Source organism: Anolis carolinensis, chromosome 3 (assembly GCF_035594765.1).
Source record: "Anolis carolinensis isolate JA03-04 chromosome 3, rAnoCar3.1.pri, whole genome shotgun sequence".
Classification (NCBI taxonomy): domain Eukaryota; kingdom Metazoa; phylum Chordata; class Lepidosauria; order Squamata; family Dactyloidae; genus Anolis; species Anolis carolinensis.
In genome coordinates, this window is record NC_085843.1 from 200,524,470 (window position 1) to 200,547,460 (window position 22,991).

Consider the following 22,991-nt stretch of genomic DNA (forward strand, 5'->3'; position numbering starts at 1 on the left):
ATGGTGGATTTATATAGTTTTCAGAGTTGGGCATTTCAGCTTTTCCCCAAAGCTGAATGGGCAAGTCTAGGCGTAATTTCTGCCATGGTGCAATTTTTACAACTTTCAGGGGAGGGCATATCTATACCTTGACCATAAAGGAGGACTGCCCCATAGCAAGGATAGAGGGAGTATCACTGCAAACCTGTCCTCTGAATTACCCATTTCTACAGTTTGAATGTATGACTGCAAAGCAATGTACTGGCAGAGAAGGCTGCTGGTTGAGTGAGTGAAGGTTTAACTGCAGGCATTAAACAGTATGTATACAGGCAGTTCCCAAGTTACAGACTCATAGTTAAAAGGAGGGTAAGACAACAAGTGAGAGGAAATTTACCCATAGGAAGGGAAATTCACTCCTGTAAGAATTATCATTGGGAAAAGGTGTCTCCACTGAAACTTTATCACTAATCCTTTTCCCACAAAAACCCAAATTTTCAAAATACAATTTTCATAGAGACAGAAAGTGAGGTGAAATCTTCTGAATAGGGGCACAGACAACAAAACAAACCCTACAGGTGGGTTAACCCTTCCCTATGCTATCCAAAGCTAATGGAGTTACACTTAAAATGTACCTGTTCTGACTTAAATAAATTCAACTTAAGAACAAACCTACAGAACCTATATTTTCCTTAAGAGGGGTGTGTGTGTGTATGTATGGCAGGGGTCCCCAAACTAAGGCCCGGGGGCCAGATGCGGCCCTCCAAGGTCATTTACCTGGCCCCCGCCCTCAGTTTTATAATATAATATTTTATATCAGTTTTAATAATATAATATATTGTATATACATATAATATTGATAAAAATATTATAATGTTATACAATATAATACTAATAATAATACCATATAATAATATTAATTATATATTATATATTACATATAATATTACAGTATAGTGCGGACCAAAAGGTCCCAGGTTCAAATCCCGGGAGCGGAGTGAGCGCCCACTGTTAGCCCCAGCTCCTGCCAACCTAGCAGTTCGAAAACATGCAAATGTGAGTAAATCAATAGGTACTGCTCCGGCGGGAAGGTAACGGTGCTCCATGCAGTCATGCCGGCCACATGACCTTGGAGATGTCTATGACAACACCGGCTCTTCGGCTTAGAAATGGAGATGAGCACCAACCCCCAGAGTCAGACATGACTGGACTTAGCTTCAGGGGTCAGTGGTATAGTTCAATATAGTAATATATAATGCTAATATTGTGCTATGCTAATAATATATTGTATTGTTTGTACATACAGCTGCTCTGAGTCCCCTTTGGGCTGAGAAGGGTGGGATATAACTGTAGTAAATAAAGGTAGTAAATAAATAAATAAATAATTTTAGACTTAGGCTCGCCCAAAGTCTGAAATGACTTGAAGGCACACAACAAAAACAATCATAATTAACTTGACTATCTCATTGGCCAATAGCAGGCCCACACTTTCCATTGAAATCCTAATAGGTTTATGTTGGTTAAAATTGTTTTCATTTTTAAATATTGTATTGTTCTTTAATTGTTATTGTTGTATTGCACTACAAATAAGACATATGCAGTGTGCATAGGAATTTGTTCGTTTTTTTTTTTCAAATGATAATTTGGCCCCTGAACAGTCTGAAGGATTGTGGACCGGCCCTCTGCTTTAAACGTTTGAGGACCCCTGATGTATGGGGTGTATTACATTTTTCTTTTTAAAATGTTAACACTGAATAAACCCTAGTTCATACCCGAAGTCCTCTTCGAATACATGAGAAGTTTTAAGTATTTGGGTTTTTATGGTCATGGAGTTACAGCTTTGACAGAGTTACTCAACTTTTATTATTATACATTGTGCATTGTAGCTTATATTCCTATGACATTTTAAGAATGAAATGTTAAGATGCTATTGAGTGCTGATTAGATGTAAACACCTGGTGTAATACCTGCATAATTATATAGGAGTGGTGGCAGATGGATATGTAATTGTCTCCGCATTTGATGCATGTTGGAAAGAATGAAATACATAGCTACATTATGTTGTGTGTCTTTAAAGGATAGTTGGTTGCAAATGATGTTATTGCTGGGATAATTGTCAACAGTGTGCTCACTCTCCCTGAAACAAGTCTCAAGAATTCCAATCATTTTGAGGCTTTTTGACTCTAAACAAGGCCAAAAGTGAGGAAGGTAATCTGCAACTCTGTAACTTATTAACAAAACCTCTAATAAAGAAGCTCTTTTTCACAAAATATATTTATGGGAGTCCCACTCAACCCCCAGCCTTGTCTTGTGTTATTGTGGACAGGAAATATTTTTGCAGCATTGGCAATGGGAGGATGTTGAAGGAAGGTTGGAGAAAAATAGACTTTAGGTGCCTGGTTTCAGTAGCATTTGTGTAGTAAACAATGCAATAAAGCTTGACCTGGGAAAGAATGGGATTTATTACAGATGATGCTATTGTTGCTTTCTTTGCTTATGTACAACAGGAGGGTAGACATCTGCCTACTGAGCATGTGTAAAGAGGCAGAAAGAAAAGAGGAAAAGTGGATTAGCCTACCTCACCAGCTGATCTTGCATATTGAAAAAACATAAATCTGTATGTTTCACCCTTGAAATGGAATTATAAGTAAAGTGAAAGAAAAAGAATTAACCCCAGGATGCATTTCTGAAATAATTTTCAAGTGAATTTATGAGACAACATATGGTTGTCTCATTTCACGTGTGCATGTTAATTTTGAATAATGTTTGCTGAAACGTGTTGGGCCACTCTTCTTGCTTTGTGCTGTAGGAATCTATCCCCTACTCATTCCATATTGGTTCTACCTCAGGTACCAAAGTTTATGTTAAAGAAGTAATGCCCTAGAACACATCTACTCCCTGAACTAAATTATACCTTTAATAGTACTTGAGCCTGTGTTGCTAAAGGTACCCTCACACCCACATATCCCCACCTTCAGAGAAAATACACAAACATGTTTGGAAACATTGGAGATTTTTCTTCCAAAGGCAGTGGAGTTGTTGATTACCTAAGCAAGGGTGGTTATTGTGTGACCTTCTACATCAGTGGTTCCCAAACTGTGTTCCGTGGAACCCTAGGGTTCCATGAAAGCATCATAGGGTTTCCACAAAAGAAACTTTCAAATCTTTCAAAATCTTTTTTTAAAAGCCAGAGTATGAAGATCTTATTGAAATTCCAAACCTACATTATACAGAATACCCAGGCAATAGTAATAGATGAAAGAAGGAAGAACTTTGTGTGTTCACAGTGCTTAGGGATAGAGTTCTCCGGGGCGGTGTGTGTGTGTGTGGGGGGGGGGGGGGGGAGTTCTGCAGGAAAATCAGGAGCAGACTTAGAATTCCACAGGGAAAAAAAAGTCTTCTGAAGGGTTCCATGGCCAAAAAAGTTTGGGGACCTCTGATGTTCCTAAGCTGATTCTCCCAACATTCCTTATTGTTGGGTTGTTGTATGTCTTTTGGGCTGTGTGGCCATGTTCCAGAAGTATTCTCTCCTGACGTTTAGTGCAAAAGTTTTTTTTCCTGGATAAAGCAACAATGGGTGTTGCTTAATTGGTGAAATGAAATATAAGGTTCCAGTTGACTGGCACATCATCCATATGCTTTTCAGGACATTGTACTGGCTGATCAATCCTTGCTGTTTTACCAGTATATCGAATTAATTCAGAATTGGTAATGCAATCATTAGAGTCATTTCAATCTCTTTCTTGCAACAGGTTGCAAATTTGCTAAATGATGGCAGGATTAAGCTAACTTTAGTGTGCTACAGAGAGTGAGTTTCTGGGATGGCATGACACATTTTAAGCTGATGCTTGCCAAGACATAACAGTTTAAAAACTGACATTTGTGCTCAACACCATACTGCCACAGTCCTTACTGCTTCATGACAAACTGTCACTCTGCAGTGCTGTGTCTAGTTGGTAGCTGTAAAATATTTTGTTTTATGTTGCAAGGGTTAGTATACTGTTGACAGTGCTCAGGAGTAAGACACGTCTCTGCCTCATGTGATGGTAGCTAAAAAGTGTCAATTCGTGAATTTGATAAAAACAAGATACCAGACATGCCTTTCCACATTATTTGATTGAATAGCACACTTGTTGTATCATACTTTCATAGTGCATCATAAATGTATGTACTACCAATGCCCTGACATCGCAAATTGTAACTTTTCATTTCATGTGTTTTAAATGTGTTTCATATGACCTAGCTACATGCACAAACTCCCTGCATTCATACACTATGTTAAACAACTGGATTTAATTTCCAGTTTGAACAAAAAAAAGACCCTGGCATTGGTCACAAATGCTCAGGCTTATAGATATATCTGTGAAATGGGTATAAGCAGCAGTATAGTTTGTAAACTTTTGGTTGAAGTAAAAATCCCAAGAGAACCTGAGTGTACAGGGCAGATTATATAGGAGAAGGTGATTCTACAGGTGATCTGGACCCAAACTATATAGGTTATTACCATATAGGTAATAAACTAATAACCAACACTTTGTGTACTTTGCCTGGAAACTAATTGCCAGCCATTTGCAATTGATATCAGTGTTTTTAACTGTAGGTGTCTATTTGTTGCTATTTTTTAAAATGATGAATATACCTTGACCTACAGTGAATTGTGGATAGGAGGAGGAGTTCCTACCAGTAGTTCTCATACACCTACCATAACAATTTTATAAGAATGAATGATTGTTTTACTTTATAGGTGATAAATTAGTGAAATTCTTCTGAGATCTCAACTTAATTGTCCCTGACCCAAAAGATCTCTGATAGTGTTCTTCAATGTAGTGCCCACCAGATATGGTCTGGAGGGCACCATGTTTGGGCAGGCTGGTCAATGTAGTCTCTTTAGTCTCTGCAACATAATTGACTCTAGTAAAAGCCATGTCTGACTCTCAGTAGACTAAATTGAATTGTGATACTGACAAGAATTAATGCCAAGATTTTTTAAAACAAGTATGCAATGATAGAGGTTGATTTATGACTACTACAGAGCTGACTTTACTGCTTCTGCTGTTAGCACAGAGAAATCCTGATAAGTTAGTTCAGATCATTATTATTTAAATGCCTATTCAGGTTAAAAAGGAGGATGAAACAAAATTCATTTCATTTTTCAATTGATCTGCAAATAGCCATGAAAATCAATTTCTTTTCTATGCCCAATTAAAACCAACCATTTCCCTAGCTTATGGTAAATTCATTCAAAATTAAACTTGATCTTAAAGGCAGCATGTGATTAGGATCACCCTTTCTGTCAGGCAGCGGATCAGGAATTGAATATAGTTGCCACCAGACCCTGGGCATGCCATACTGGCTTTGTAATTTCAACAGTATGTGAAGCCAAGAGAAATGCCCTTAAGGGTATGCCACAGTTCCATTTAATCATTACAGCGTTCAAAATATTGGCTGTTGTGTAATTGCTGTGAAATCCAGTTATGCAAACTCTAGCGTCTTTCCAAACTAGAATATTTATAATGGGGAAAAAACTGGAGAAGGGACCTGAGTCTAAACATAAAATTTATTTTATGTTTCATATAACGTATGTATTTGTGTGTAAGTTGAACTCATTGTAATGTGGGTCAGTAGATTTGTCTAATGTGTACCAATGGTTTTGCTTTGAGTTTCTTTAGTTCTCACTTAGTCTTATGATTATCTGTCTTAGAGTTTTTATGTTGTTTCACAATATAATCAATTTTTTCTATGGTGGATAATTATGTTATTACTCTGCTGCCAAGTATTTTTTCTTAATTGCTGATGATATTTGCTGATGTCTTCACTCTGATCAACCTCAGTTCCATGCCTCACAGCCTCTGAGGATGCCTGCCATAGATGTGGGCGAAACGTCAGGAAAGAATATTTATTTATTTATTTATATCCCGCCCTTCGCACCCGAAGGGACTCAGGGCGACTTACAACAGTGGCAACAATTAGATGCCCATACAAACCAATATAAAACAGCACATAAAACAGTTAAAACTATTAAAATACATTATGAATTAAAATATACATTTCAAACATAAAATCAGATCTGTTCTTTCTCATGCTTTGTCCATAGTTCAGTCCGTGTCATTTTCACCTGAACGCCACACGTCCTCTAGTCCCCTCTTCTTTCGCTTCAACACTGCCAGCTCCTCAGTAAACCAAGGAGATGGTTTAGCTCGGGTACTCGAGAGGGGATGTTCCGGAGCGATCGTTTCTACTGCCCTGGCCGCCTCCTTGTTCCAGAGAGCGACCAGAGCATCGACAGGGTCACCAGCCAAGGTGGCGGGAAACTCCCCAAGAGCTGTCAGGAATCCATCCGGATCCATAAGTCTCCTGGGGTGGACCGTCTTAATTGGTCCTCCATCCCTGCGGAGGTTGGGGGTGCAGTGAGCCTAAACCTGATCAGGTGATGGTCAGTCCATGGCAAAGGAGCGATAGTGAGCTCCTCCACACCGCCACCTTCCTCCCATCCCTGACAGAAAACCAAGTCAAGTGTATGCCCAGCTCTGTGGGTAGGGCCAGATACAAGTTGCAACAGCCCCATGGTTGCCATGGTGGCCATGAAATCCTGAGCCGTCCCAGAAAGAGTGGTCTCAGCATGGACATTGAAGTCCCTCAGCACAATAAGCCGTTGAGACTCCACTGCCAGGCCTGAGACCACCCCCGCTAGCTCAGGTAGGGAGACTGTAGTGCAGCAGGGTGGTCGGTACACTAACAGAATCACTAAACTGTCCCGGTTCCCTACCCTCAGATGGACACATTCAAACGAGGTTGTCTGGGGATGGGGCACCTGGTCAGGGGGATGGACTCCATATAGACCACAGCGACCCCTCCTCCCCTCCCTCCAGATCTTGGTTGGTGCTGCACGGCATAGCCTGGTGGACAAAGTTGGGTGAGATTGACACCCCCAGCCTCGTCCAACCAGGTCTCTGTTATGCACGACAGGTCTGCCTGCTCATCCAGGATAAGGTCCATTGACAGACCTGGCATTCAGCAGCACCACCTTCAGATCGGAGGGCCCGCCAACCTGGACACCCAAATTTACTATGTCGGGAGACCATTTTATATCTACAAGAACTCTCCTCCTGACTCTAGGCCGAATTAAATTATGTCTCCCTTTCCCGTATCTCCCCCTCCCCCAAACTACTTCGATGGGGGCCCCCCAGCCGTTAGATGCACACCCTCTCCTCACATGGTCTACCATGGTGGTAAGTTCACCTTCCCACATACAGATCTTTTTGCCACTACCTCCTAAGGTATAATCCTAAAACTTTCCCTCCTTCCCTCTCCCCTCCCAGGCGATTCTCAAAGTATGCTGCTAACAGGATTCTCCAAGTATACTGCTAACAGAACCTCTGTAGCCCTCAGTCTTATTGTATAGATCTAAAGTGCACTTGCGCTGAGGTAGATAGATATTATTCCCTCAGTCTTATGACATAGATCTAAAGTGCACTTGTGCTGAGGTAGATAGATAATTATTCCCCAACCTGGGAAGGGAGCTTAGGGTGGGGTTACAGTTGGGAGTAGTGGTGTACTCAGGTTAAAGTGAATACTTCTGGAACATGGCCACACAGCCTGAAAGACATACAACAACTCAGTTAAATAGCTTGATATTGTATGAAGAAGGTATGGTGAAGATGTACAAGGAAGGGTTGAGCTGGAAGAAGAGCTATAAATAAAATAACTACCTGTATGTTACTCTATTAAGAAGGGAATAAGAAAATCACTTTTCTAAAGTGATACAGTAAGTGGAAACAATGCAGATTTGATAGAAGAGCTGGTATAGCAAGTACTTTTTCAATTTTTTCATGCTTTACGTCATTCCAATGTGTATAAGCATGGGTTTAGGAAAAGCAATGAAAGGGAGGCAAAGGTAACTATCACTCAGCATGACAAGTTACTAACATTTAAAACATTTAAAACATAGTAATAATGATGAGATCCAGCATACTGTAGTAGTTGGGCCATGATTCTGGAAACCAGGATTTGAATCCCCATCCAGCCATAGAAACCCACTGGTTGACCTTGGGCAAGTCACACTCTCTCCACCTCCAAGGAGGCAAATCTCTTCTGAAGATACCTTGGTAGTGGTAGTGTTATTTTAAGTTTATAATGGCTTAGAGGCACACTACAGAACAATGGTAATGAAGTACTCTTTGGTAACGAAATACCAAGAATTACTTTTAACCAGTAACTTTCCAAGTTCTTGGCTAGACAAATTTGGGCTTTTCTCACTTGGAGTTTTCAACCCATTCAGTGCAAACAGCCAAAACATAGTGTATGAATTATTGTGTATGAAGTTTGGCTTAATTTGATGGGATGAAATGATGAGGGTATGTCCCAGGTTCAAATCCCGGGAGCAGAATGAGTGCCCACTGTTAGTCCCAGCTCCTGCCAACCTAGCAGTTCGAAAACATGCAAATGTGAGTAGATCAATAGATACCGCTCCGGCGGGAAGGTAACAGCACTCCATGCAGTCATGCCAGCCACATGACCTTGGAGGTGTCTACGGACGCCGCCGGCTCTTCGGCTTAGAAATGGAGATGAGCATCAACCCCCAGAGTCGGTCACGACTGGACTTAACGTCAGGGGAAAACCTTTACCTTTACCTTATGACCATTTCAAAATACAACACTATTAAAAACAAGGCAAAAAGGAGGAGAGCCAGCTAACCTTCTATTTATAGTCAAAATCTTATTTTCTTGATTCTTCTTTCAGGAAATGTACTCTTTTCTTGGTAGCTTTCAGAATAAAAAGGCTTGCTCTGATTATGGTGGATCTTTCTTGTCCTTGCAAGAGGAATGTCAGAAGATCATTTCTGTTGAGGGACCTAAAATTGGATAGTAAGGGATATAAATATCTGTAAAGGAAGGCCAATTTTAGTCATCTCATTGTTTAGAGCCACTACCCATGATGACTTGTGGACACGCTGGACTTGATCCTCTAGACATAGATGAGGAAGTCAATCGGAATTCATCCGAATTATTTTTGACTAGTAATTGAATTGTCTCATTAAAATTTGATCTTTTACTGGGAGCATTCCTAGCTTCGCCCTTACTGCAGCCGTTAGCGTTGTTCTGGAAAGCCCCTGGAGGATGTGAAGCTGTTTAACTTGGAAAGCTTCGATCTTGGCCAAATTGCTGTACCCCCAAATTTCAGCCCCAAATATAAGTGTTGGAATTATTTTTGTCTTAAAGACTTCCAGGGCATGTCTAATTGTGCCATCTATGATGGTACAGCTAATAAATGGGGTTGGATTATTCCATAAGGTGTCTATCTTCCAAGCAATTGAAGTCTAATAACTAGCATGGTGTAGTGGCTTGAATTTTGGACTAGGACTTTGGGAGCCCAGGATTCAAATTCTTGCTCAACCATGGAAACCAATAAGGTGTTCTTGGGACAGTCACACGTTGTGTGGGTTGTTGAGATGGAGTCTTTGGCTGGATCTACACTGCTTTATAATGCAGTTTCAGAATGAAGATTAACTGCATTGAATTGGATTGTATGGCAATGTAGATCCAGCCTAAGATAAACTACGTTTGAAGAACAGAGGCTTTCACAGAAGCAAATAGAGTTTCTGCTACAATCTGGTTCATTGTGTGAGTTTTCATTGATGCCCCAAGATGTGGTCAATGATTGGAAGTGTAAGCCTTAATACAGACTTGCTTGATCTTGGCATATTGATTCTTAAATCCCAGATTGGTCATTTAGGGTCTTAAGGAAATAATAAAACTATTGCTGGAAAATGCTTTTCTTGTTTCCCTTATAAGTGGGGTAATTCAAGCTTGCCATTTTTAAAATCTAGATAGTAGATTTTTATTTGAAATGGATTATCCAAATCTACTGTTGTCTGATATGTGATTGAATCTTCACCAAAGTGACCTATTCTAGGAGACAGAGGCAACTTGACCATTTTGAATGTACAGTAGAGTCTCGCTTATCCAACGTAAACGGGCCGGCAGAACGTTGGATAAGCGAATATGTTGGATAATAAGGAGAGATTAAGGAAAAGCCTATTAAACATTAAATTAGGTTATGATTTTACAAATTAAGCACCAAAACATCATGTTATACAAAAAATTTGACAGAAAAAGTAGTTCAGTATGCAGTAATACTATGTAGTAATTACTGTATTTACGAATTTAGCAACAAAATATCACGATATATTGAAAACATTGACTACAAAAATGCGTTGGATAATCCAGAATGTTGGATAAGTGAGTATTGGATAAGTGAGACTCTACTCTACTAGGATCTCTTTGAGGGGTGTGTGTGTGTGTTTTAATAACAGTGAGCAGAACTTCTTTTGGATAGTTTGTGTGCAATCCAGTTACTGCTTCAGATGAGTAATTGAATGCATCAGGGAGAATAAAGTGAAGATCAATCTAGACAGGACAGAGATGCCAATAGTGGATGGGCCCATTGACCCAGATATGTGACTTCCAGATGGGGTTATAACTTAGGAAGTAGGTTTTCTTTGTGAAAATATAGCTGAAGTATTTGTTTATTAACTCTTTCTTTTCTTATGTAAATTATATTATAAATGAATGATTTAATTGTGTTATCCTTAAAGCTTAATTAAAGGGTATTTATCAGTTTAAACATTTCACAGAATAAATGCAAAGCAATGCATGTAAATAAAAATATGTTTTTCTTTTAGTCATGACAGTTGTACATAAGAGACCTCTTCATTGAGCCAAATTTTCTTTTCACTACTCAGAAAAAGTTTAAATCTGCTCTTACTTGAAAATTCCTGAGAAATGTAAATGAGCTAACAATCTTTTTATTTCTTTGTTTATGTTTTGGACAGCTTCCTTCTGAAAATCAGTGTAAGAAGATGTCTGTGGTTCTGGGTACTCCTTTAGGAAGGATTAAGATACTAGGATGCAAGGTGGGAGTGCATGAAATACACCTTCAAGAAGAAGTCATGCTTCTGCCTGGGTAAGACCTTAGTTCCCATGGTTAGTTTTGCCATACATACCTACACAAGTCAAAATTCATTTCTATAACTAAAGGTTAAATGTTCACGTGATTTACTGCAATTGTTTTGCAACTGAAATGTCATTTTAATTTTTGATAAGCACAACAGTAATAATCTACTTTTTAGAAGACAAGATAATATGCAAACAAGCAAATAATGTTTGGCAGCCTTTGTCACCGATTGTAAATGTTTAGGACTGTTTTCACTATGGAGTTGTAATGCAACGTCTACAAATCCACTCAGTACTGGTGAATGCATCTTTTCTTCAGGCAAATGTAGCTAAGGGCAAGGTAAATAGTGCTGTACCTAACTGAATTTCAGTGGAGGGTCTGGAAAGGGCTGGACCACCTTTTGTCCTGTTTTGGAGGAGAACGTCAGGCTATAATGTAAGGAATAAAGCATTTTGTCTGACTACTATGGATTGGCTTTGTGAATCACTGGTGAAGACAAGTGATTTTTATAAATCACAGAAAGTTGCACTGGTGAAAATCTGCATGCTTGATATTATTATTTCCATCATTATTTCTTCCTGTTTTTATCATCATCATCATCATCATCATCATCATCATCATCATCATCATCATCATCTAATAGCCAAGGGCAGGAGTTTTTCCCAGTTCCACCACCATTACAGATCATCACCTGGCCACCTGGTCACCCAGCATTTAAACATAATTGTCTTAGTTGTGATTATTTTCTCCATGTTACCATGACTTTGTATGATTTGGGAACTACTAACTTTTCTTTTTTATTTAGCTTTCTTACATAATACCATATCAATATGTGGCTTATTACTCACAAGTATGTTTCTTTTGTGGACAAAGAGCAAACCAATATATTTTGCAATTGCTTCTGTTATGTGGGTTTATAGGGCATTTGAAAAGGAATGAACTCATTCATTCCAGTGAAGTGCACAAATTTTAATGAGTTGACTAAACCTGCATAAAATGCTTCTTGTGAAGAAAAAAAGTGTTATTTATCTCTATTTTACTAAATGTAATAGGTCACAGAAAGGAAAATGTCTCTCCCAACAACATTATAGTTTTGATGATTGATTTCTTTCTTCTTGTGAAGAGTACCTGATATAGGTAGAGACTGGCTGCATGCAATTGTGGAGCCAGCTTTGATATTAGGCAAAATATATCAGCGGTATGCAAATCCGTTCTGTTTTCATTTCGAATTTCGGGTGATCCTTGTTCTATTTTCGGGAAGATGGTATGCAATTCTGTTCTGTTTTCATTTTGAATTTTGGGTGCTCTTTGTTCTGTTTTCGGGAAGATGGTATGCAAATCCTTTCTGTTTTCATTTCAAATTTCTGGTGATCCTTGTTCTGTTTTCGGGAAGATTCCAGGAGATTAGGAGGGGGCCCATTCAGATTTGTAATTTGGAACCCTGAGTTCTGTTTTGGGAAGAATCCTCTGGAAAACTGAAGGGACGGATTTTATGCCATTTCACAGATCCCTAAAATATATCAGGAAGCAGTGGATAGGACCTTTGTGTGAAAAATGATGGAAGCTCTCCTTGCTGTTCCTTCCAAGTCTCTTATTCTTGTAATTCCCCTCTCTTAGGGGATGAGAGCTATGTCTGCCATGTTGCATATTTACACCATAGGTGCTAAACTGTTGACAGTGGGTACTGGAGTACCATCCAGTTTAGTGACTGGTCTAGATAGTGTCTTCATGTGAAATGAAAAAGGTGAAAATGTTGATCTTCATCTTAGTAAACAGAATGTATTGAGTTTTATCCTGAATTGATCTAAACATTTTAACTTAATGAATAGATTTATCAACTAATCACTGTAACCCAATTTTGTAAATATTGTACATAATTAGTAAAATAAATGTTAAGTAAGATTAAATGTTAAATAGAACGATTTACAACCTATCACATCGAGAACACATACTTTATTAGTTATGGAAATATTTTCTTTCGTAAGGCAACTTCTGTTTATGTTTTTTAAAAGCATTCTGTTGTATCTTTGTTACAGGAAAAAACTAAAAATATAAAGCTATTTCTAAATGCCCAGGTTGAAATATAATGTTTAATCTCATCTTATCATTGATAGGAAAGTGTTGTTAAAATATCGAGGCTCATTATCTTTGACAGAACAAAACAAAACAGAGTGGCTCCCTTTCTCTTCTTTTAAACATTGTCTAGTAAACAATGCAATAAGGAAATTGGAAAGCACACACAACCTATAAAAAAAGTAATGGATTTCTGTCAGGCAGAATTGTAATGAATACAATTGTGGTTATAAATGTTTGTGTTCTGTAGTCGCGGAGGTATTTTGCATAGTGCTTCATGTTACAAGTAGTATATGTTACATATTTTATAACCTTGGTACTTAATCTGTGTGTTAGGATCGTTTGAACAATTCTATGATGCATTTTGGGAAAGAGGAGTTCTAAATATTGAGCCCTAGAGAAAGTTTGTAACAATCTGGGGCCCTTCCTAGAAATTAAGGAACTCTGCTCATGTTTCAGGCCAATATTTATAACAGTGGTCTCCTTACAATCTGGAATATCTCTTCACCTTTCATTTCTTACTTTGGAGTAACATCAAGCTGTAGAAATTCCATGGAACAAGGCAGGTAAAAACATGCAACATAGCATAACAAGATCCTTGACAAAACTTTATCCAAAATACTTTATCCAAGTTTTGTCAAGGATCTTGTTATGCTATGTTGCCTGTTTTTACCTGCCTTGCTCCATGGAATTTCTACAGCTTGATGTCACTGATTTAAACTGAAACTTTTAAAGACATTCTTTCCTCATCATTTTGGATTCTATTTTTTTACCATATTCTGCTTGGCTTTTTATATATTCTACAATAAACTGCTTGCTGTTTATTCAGTTGGTGTGTTGCTTACAGTCAAAGGGATTTATGCCTTGGAGTGTGACACTCTGCAGGGGTGGAGGATCGATTAAGATGGTCCGCCCCAGGAGACTTATGGATCCAAATTGATTCCTTATGTCTCTTGGGGATTTCTCTGTCATGGTAGCTGACGATGCTGTTGAGGCCCTGGTTGACCTCTATAACACTGAGGTGGCCAGGGCTGTGGACACGATCTCCCCTGAGCGTCCCCTCTCATCATGTAGAGTCAGCCCAGCCTCTTGGTTTACTGAGGAGCTGGCGGAGATGAAGCGGTCGAGACAGAGACTAGAGTGCCGCTGGCGGAAGATTCGGTGTGTGTCTGACCGAACGAACGCAGGCTAGACCCTCATTTAAGGCCTACTCCGCAGCTTTGGTGGTAGCCAGAAAAGCTTTCTTGACTGCCTGCATTGTGTCCACAACCAATGGACGAGATGAACTGTTTCAGGTGTTTGGCAAGCTCCATTCTAATGAGGGGGTGAAGGCAGCTTGATGTGTCGAGTTCGCACATCATTTTGCAGACAAAGTTGCTTGGATACATTCTAACTTAGACACCAGTCTTAGAACAGTACCAAGAAAGGTAACCGAGGCATCTGCTTGTCCAATCTTAATGGATTCATTTCAGACTGTTTAGCCTGATGATGTCGACGGGATCCTTGGAGCTGTAAGGGTGACTACTTGCACTCTGGATAAAACTTACCAGTGGGGGATTGCTGGCTGGCAAGGTTTGGAAAAGAAAGAGAAAACGTTGAATGCTTCATAGGACCAGGGACATTTTCCATCTAACCTAAAACAGGGAATAGTAAGACTGTTCCTGAAAAAGGCGTCCCTTGATTTCTCGATGCTGATCAATTACTGATCAATCTCCAATCTTCCATTTTTGGGAAAGGTTCTGGAGCGGGTGGTTGCCTCTCAGCTCCAGGGATTCCTGGTTGAGACAGATTACCTGAATCCATCACAGTCTGGGTCTAGGTGTGGTCATGGTACTGAGACGACTTTGGTTGCCTTGGTGGATGACCTCCACAGAGAACTCAACAGGGGGAGTGTGACCCTGTTGGTTCTCCTGGACATCTCAGCGGCTTTTGATACTCTCAACCATGGTATCCTTCTGGGTCAGCTTTCTGGAATAGGTTTTGGGGGCATTGCTCTGCAGTGGCTCTGTGCTTTCCTGGAGGGTCATACCCAGTTGGTGAAGTTGGGAGACACCTGCTCAACCCCCTGACCTTTGACCTGTGGGGTCCCACTAGGTTCTGTTCTATCTCCCATGCTTTTTAACATCTACATGAAACTGCTGGGTGAGGTCATCCAGAGTTTTGGAGTTGAGTGCCATCTCTATGCAGATGACACCCAGCTCTATTACTCATTTCCACCTAACTCTAAGGAAGCCCCTCATGTCCTGGACCAGTGCCTGATTGCTGTGATGGACTGGATGAGGCTAATAAGCTGTAATTTAATCCAGACAAGACATAGGCCCTCCTACTCAGTTTTACGCCGATCGGGGTATTGGATGGTAACCTGTGCTGGATGGGGTTACCCCCCCCCTTAAAATCACAGGTCCACAGTTTGGGGGTCCTCCTGGACTCAGCGCTGATGCTTGAAGTTCTGGTGTCGGTGGTGGCTGGGAGGACCTTTGACAGTTAAAGCTTGTGCGCCAGCTGCAACCGCACCTTGAGAAGTCTGACTGGGCCACGGTGGTCCATGCCTTAGTTACCTCCAGATTGGATTACTGCAATGCACTCTATGTGGGGCTGCCTTTGAAGACGGCTCAGAAACTCCAGTTAGTACAACGAGCGGCAGCCAGGTTGTTAACGGGAGCAAATTATAGGGAGCAGACAATGCCCTATTAACACAGCTCCACTGGCTGCCGGTAAGTTTCTGATCTCAATTCAAGGTGCTGGTTATTACCTATAAAGCCCTAAATGGCTCAGGTCCAGCCTATCTTTGCGATCACATCTTCTACTACAAACATGCACAAACCTTAAAATCTGCCGTGGAGGCCCTTCTCTCACTCCCGCCACTGTCTCAAACGCGGTTGATGGGGACAAAGGAGAAGGCCTTCTCAGTGGTGGCCCCCTGACTCTGGAACTCCCTCCGAGAGAAATTAGATTAGCCCCCACCCTGGCCTCATTCTGAAAAGACCTGAAAACCTGGCCATTCAATGTGCTTTCGACTAGGTTGGCACAACTGACCTAGTCCCTACCTCCACCCATACCCTGCTACCGCACTTTACTGCTAGCCATCTTACTAGTGTCCACAATATATTGCATAAGTATAATTTATTCCTTTGCCTCTAATATTGAACATGCCAATGTGTCGGCCATTGGCTACTGGTTAGATTGTTGAGTTATGTTATGATTTTATATATTTTTATGCATCAGTTTTAATTGGAATGTATTTTATGTTGTTGTATTTTATTGTACGTTACTGGGCTTGGTTCCCATGTAAGCTGCCCCAAGTCCCCTCAGGGAGATGGGGTGGGATATAAGAATAAAATGGTTATTATTATTATTTTGCCAATTGATAAGGACAATTTGTGTTTCATGATTACAAAAGATGTCAGTGAAATGTCTTAATATTCTCCACCCCAAAGAAAAGTTTGGCTTTTTTATAGTTTTACCAGAGAAGTTTGGTAAAGTTTTATCTAGAAGTAGGTGTTTTCTGTTTGCATGTGCAAATTCATCCCCGTCTTCCTATACAAATATCAATAAGATATTTTGATAAGAAATACAGGCAAGGTGTTTTCCACTTCATCTATTTGAATTAGAGATTTCTGATCATTTTGTTGTTAATTGCCTTCAGGCTGTCTTTGACTTATTGTCTCTCTATGCAACAGAGACATCCATGAACTGTGATCATCAACAGCCCTGGTCAGACCTTGCAAACTCAGGATCATTCCTATCATGTTGGACGCAATTCATCTATAAATCTATCTTCTACTTCTCCTGCTAAAATTTTACCCAGAATTGTTGTCTTTTCTAATGAACACTTTGATCACAGCTGATACAATAATACTGCTATACAGTGAAGTCATTGCATGGATATTTGCTAGTTTTTTTAAGATCAGTTTTTGTTGTATGGTGATATTCACTGCACAAAAACAGTTTTTAGCCAGTTACTTCAATCAGTAACAAAATATGAGTTTTTATAAGCAGTACAATACTGAGAGCCATTTTACAATAAGTGAAGACACGATTTAAAGTAGTTTAATTACAATTTGCTTTTTTAGAATATTTCAATTTCAAAATAGCAACATTGCATTAGAAGAACTAAAGGTTGTGTGCTCCTTTGTCCTGAGAAATCACTTTTCATTTCAGCAAGTCAGTAGTAGAGCAGACTCTTCGGTGTGTGTGGTGTGTTTTAATGACCAAGGGATTATAAGTCTTGCAGTGCTTGCTCCTGATGGAATCCATGTTATTACTTTTAAATCTTCTTATCCTGTGCCTTCTTCCAGAAAGTCATCTTGCCCTCCCTAGCTGGTTGGAGTAGATGAAGCATTTAGAAAGCTCTCACTCCAAGCCTTCTTGTTTCTGACACAAGGGAGTCTTCAACACTCGTGAATGAACATCAACTAAACCTCCTACAAGTGAAGCAAACATTGATTTACTTTGAAGATGTCTTTATGCACATAGTAAAAGTGGTGAAAACAATGAGCATGGAATGGCTCATTGAGATAGCTAGGAAACTTTGAAGTTTGTTTGCACCAAATATTCAGTTTTGTGGAGTTTATTCAATTGAGAACTAGTGTGGTAAAGTCTTCAGCCTTTTCATACTTCTGTCAGGTTTAGCTAACAAAAAAAAATAAAATCTAATGAGCATGAGCAAGGGGCACAGGATGCTAAATGCCTGTTGGAAGATGGAAACATATTAGTAGGTTTATGTAGGAACACACTGCACTACAATATTTAATGGTGTGTTGTTTTTCTTCTGCTTATTTTTCTCTTCATACTTTCTCCCTCTTGAATTTTTTAAAATTAAAAAATCATATCCAGAAAAAGGAGTTTTTGTCTCTTAAGATTGCCTCGCCCCCATGCAAGCCCCATGTATTGTCGGCTAAAGAAACGTAGGGCCCTTCCACACAGCCCTATATCCCAGAATATCAAGGCAGAAAATCCCTTAATATCTGCTTTGAACTGGGTTATCTGAGTCCACACTGACATCTATTCCAGTTTAAAGCAGGTAATGTGGAATTTTATTCAACTGTGTGGAAGGGGCTTATACAAGTGGGACTTATTTAAGTGTTTACTTAACAAATTCCATTTATTCTGTGGGTCTCATCTGGTTGGAACTGAAAATTGAATTTCACCCATATTTCTAATAATTTGTTAAGATTCCTGCGTAAGAGCTTGAATCATTCTTTTTTGCTCAGCTACCTGCTTCTGAAGATAAGATAGATTTCTCCCATGTATGATATGGTGATGTTTTAGTAGAATAGTGAAACATTAGCATGATAACCTGCATGTATCTGTGAATATAACTTTTGAATATTGAATTGTTCTATGGTATTCTTTAATATTCTTTTAAATCTTGATAATATATTGACAACAAGCATCTTTATTGCTTGTAATTCTGTATCAACATATGATCTCCAGTTAGAATGACGAATTAACTGGAGAAGGTATATATTGCTAAGGTGTCTTATGTAGTGTTTACAAGATTTTATAAATAACTTCTCCGTATTACATAGGCAACATCAATTTTGATATCTTAATATTTTGGTATCTTTAGGATAGTTGATGAAAATAAAAATGTGGCATTTTCCAAAGCTATCTTCATAAAGTCTTCTAATGTTAGTGATCTTTCTTTAAACCAACAGCTTAGGTGTTAAAAAGTAGCATCTGTGTAGTAAATAGTTAGGGAGTGGCCTGTTACCTTTCTCTGAATGCAACTGAATACCAAAAGTATGTGTTTTTGAGAAATATTGCTTCCCTGTGCTAGAAATAACCAGACATCAATCTCTGTTTCAGCAGATTCAATGGATATGGCAGAAAGAGTTATTATATACTGTGATCCTCCTTTTATTAAAAATAAACTGGGCTAGTTTTTTCCTCTCCTGATGGCTTTTCAGGTGATAACTGTAGGATTGTTTATACTTATAGCCAGATGATCCAAGCGTAGGAAAAACACAACTTTCTGCTGGAGGTAAGTTTTTTATAATTTCAAAAAAATGAGAAAGAAAATCTTCTCAGTCATTTTACTGTCCTCCAATGCGAGATATCAGATTGCCGATTTTCCCAAATGTGTTGACAGTTTTCTATATATTTATAGTTGTATGTTTACGGTATATCAATATTCCATTAATTATGCTTTTGTTATACATGCCTACATTTATATGTGATTTTGAACGGGTCGGGAAAGGGAAGTGTGCCATTAACACAAGTGGGCATTGCCAAGACTGAATTCACATTTTCATAAATGGAAAATGACATGGTTTACTTATGTCTTTTGTACCACTGTATGCTGATCAGTAAAGATGGAGATGGCTAGCATACTCAGTTCATTTTACCATGCATTGATGCAGAAAGCATATTGACTCTCAAATGAATTCTCTAGGTCTGGCACAAAGTATCTAGTGCAGTGGTTCTCAAACTGTGGGTTCCCAGATGTTTTGGCCTTCAACTCCCAGAAATCTTAACAGCTGGTAAACTGGCTGGGATTTCTGGGAGTTGTAGGCCAAAAAACCTGGGGACCCACAGTTTGAGAACCACTGCTCTAGATGGTCCACACTTTTTCTGGTGCTATGGAAATATACTGGATTATATTCTGTTGAGCATATTCTGTTAGGCAATATGAGGATATGATGATGGAAGTTGTAATCCCAGCACATCTCACACTAAACATTTTTGTATAACAAGGACTTTAGCCTAAACACATAGGAATTTCTACCTTATTTTTAGGTTTCATTTTTAATCTGAGGAAAAGCTACTAGAGTCTGCTGTTACAGAGGTTGTAAAGACAATGTTGAAAGCTTTCCAAAGGTAGTGTAAGAGCAAGAATGCTGACCCATTTAACACTAGTTCTGACCTGTTTTGAATGGAAATAACTTGATCACTGTTATCCATACTGAGCTAATATTTAGCTCTAGTGGCTTTCACCCTTTGTGTCAGGGATAGGTAACCGTGAGAACTAGGAGGCTAAATTATTCTCCACGATGTCTTAGAAGGCCAAACTCTTTCCACCTTATCCCATTAGAAAAATTAAATTAAAAAAAGTTGCTGAACACTCTCTAGGCTTTGGAAATGTAGAGAGTAATTTCACCATCTTTGGAGCAGAGAATTGAACATATTAGGCTCAGGAACATTTTTAAATGATTAAAGGTGACTTCCCCTTTACAGTAAAGTCTCGCTTATCCAACCTTTGCTTAGCCAACATTCTGTATTATCCAACGCAGTCTGCTTCCAACCCGGATCCACAGCTGTTTCTCTAGGCAGCAACACACGGCAGGCCAACACGCCCAACAACAACACAAGTGAAGCCACACTTCCAAACAAGTGGCAGGTGCTTAATTTGTAAAATTATAATGTAATTTGACGTTTAATAGGCTTTTCCTTAAGCCCTGCTCATTATCCAACATTTTCGCTTATCTTATCCAACGTTCTGCCAGCCCATTTATGTTGGATAAGAGAAACTCTACCTCTTCTTTTTTTTTAAAAGGGCTCTTCTGGACCTCAAATATCAAAGGGGGTGGGGTGGTAGTAAGGGAGGAACTGTGGTGAAAATTGATACGTTTTTAAACTTTGGAGGCCACAAAAGCAACCTTGGGGATGCTATACTGCGTATAGACCAATCTTTTCCCACTCCTATTTTATATACCGTATATACTTGAGTATAAGCTGACCCGAATATAAGCCAAGGCACCTAATTTTACCACAAAAAACTGGGATAACTTATTGACTTGAGTATAAGCCGAGGGTGGGAGATACAGCAGCTATAGGTAAATTTCAAAATAAAAATAGATACCAATAAAATTTCATTAATCGAAACATCAGTAGGTTAAAAGTTTTTGAATATTTACTGTATTTCAAAGAAAAGCAATAAACTAGCTCTATAAGTGGAAAAGTAGGGGCAACAAAAACAATATGGTATCAACAATAACCTAATAATAATAATCATAATAATAATAATAAAAACTTCATTTGGATCCCACCCTATCTCCCCATGGGGACTCAGGCCGGCTTCCAACATAATAACAGGCAAACATTCAATGCTTATATAAACAATGCAGAGTTAGATATAGATCTGTAATTATAGATACTAATTTTGTCAAGAGTCAGACGCCAGTTACAAAACAGAGTTTATTCCGAAAATAAGCCAAAAAAATAACATAAACACAGGAAATATCCTTGAAACACTTCACTTATCAGTGTTTCGAGAGTAGATTGGACAATAGTAACTCAAAAACGAGCCACGCTAATTTCCCATGCTGGCATTCAATAAAAAACTAAATAACGCTTCAATTCAGCTTTGGAAAACAAATAGAGTTAATTGCTGGAAAATAAACAAACTAGAAAAGCAGTAAAACTGCTTCCACGGTGCAGCTAAGCCGAGAGCCTCAAAGGGATGATGAATAGCCGTCGTCAGAAGAATCCAAGGTCAGGTCAGGAGGCAGCAGAAATTCCGAAAGACAAACCAGTAGTCAGAAGCCGGGAGAAGTAGTCAGTCAGAGGGCGAAGACAGAAGCCAGGTCAAATACCAATCCAGAGTCCGAAGAGGGTGCAGTCATCCAAACCAGGTCCACGAAAAGGCACAAAGATGGTATCAGCAGATCCGAATCACAGTCCAAGTCCAGTCTTCACAAAAGCACAGAGATCCCAATGGCGCCTCAGCAACATCTTGCCACACGCAAAGTGCAGTGGCTAAACATTCCCATTTTATTCCCCTTCCTCCTGGGTGACCAAACACTCACACCCAAACACCAGGTGTCCCAAATCTACTCAGAGTCCAAACTCCACACAGCTAGAGCTCGTGGATCTGGAGTACCTAGCAATTCGTCGGAGTCCCAATCATCCTGCCCACACTTAGCCCCATGAACACTTAAAGAACCATCCTCCCTTCTCCAAGCATCCCAATTGGGATCAGCTCCTGCAGAAACCCCAGGTTCAGAAGTATCCATAGACCCCAAATCCCCAGACATCTCCGGTGGCTGTGCCCATTCAGTGCCCACTTCCCCAGCCACCACCTGTTCCTCAGCATCCATCTCCCCATCTGAATCTTCCTCAGAAGATCCCCCATATAACTCTCTAAGTCGCTTCCTGCGCAACTCCTCCAGTGAACCCTCATCACGAGGGTTTTTTCTTCCTCTTCGAATTCCATCACCATCAACCATAATCCCCGAAGGCACAGTCACAACAAATTTCACATATGCATTTCCCCCTGAAATGTTTGCAAATCCCCCTCTCTGTGTGTGTGTGTGCATTTCCCCTACAATATTTGCAAGCCCTATATACATACATACACACACACACACACACACACATATATATATAGACATGTCTATATATATATATTTGTGTGTTCATTTCCCCCTGTAATATTTGCAAGCCCTATATATGGGTAGGTAAGAATATATTCATATCTATCCAGACATCTCTCTTTATATAGATAATTATATCTATATAGGATTTGCAAAGACTTGCAAACATATGAGGGTAAATTCATATATAAAAATAATGTATATGTATGGCTACAGATACACAGGTACATGGATCTATATGTATAAAGGATTTGCAAAGACCTGCAAACATATGAGGGGAAAATTCATATATAAAATTAATGTATATAGATAGATAGATACAAATATAAAGGTACATAGAGATTGCAAAAGCTTGCAAAGGGTTAATGCCTATATATCTGTAGGAGACTTTAACAAATATTTCAGGGGAAAATGCTTTCATAAGATTAATTAATATATATTTTTGTTCTTCCTGACTTTCAAGGGCGTCTTTCTCTTTTCAAAACATTCCCTTGATTAAGAACGAGGGAGGCTTTGCAAAAGAAAACACACTGATAAGGGAGGAGAAGAGAGAAATAGATCACATATTGCAAGCAATAGCCCTCAAGCTCCGTTGCCGGCCTTGACCCGATTATAAGCCGGGGGAGACTTTTTCAGCTCATAAAAAGGGCTGAAAAACTCGGCTTATCTTTG

General features: G+C 39.3%; 1 protein-coding gene across 3 annotated transcripts in view; it reads left to right on the forward strand.

Moving 5' to 3' along the window:
* The window catches only part of mgmt (O-6-methylguanine-DNA methyltransferase), a 261,325-nt gene that overhangs the window by 43,801 nt on the left and 194,533 nt on the right, over positions 1-22,991 (forward strand). For all 3 annotated transcript variants that reach the window (XM_008106688.3, XM_062976078.1, XM_062976077.1), the window contains one exon: positions 10,808-10,938. In XM_008106688.3, the coding sequence (XP_008104895.1) occupies positions 10,808-10,938 (131 nt within the window). The remainder of the gene's footprint in view (positions 1-10,807; positions 10,939-22,991) is intronic.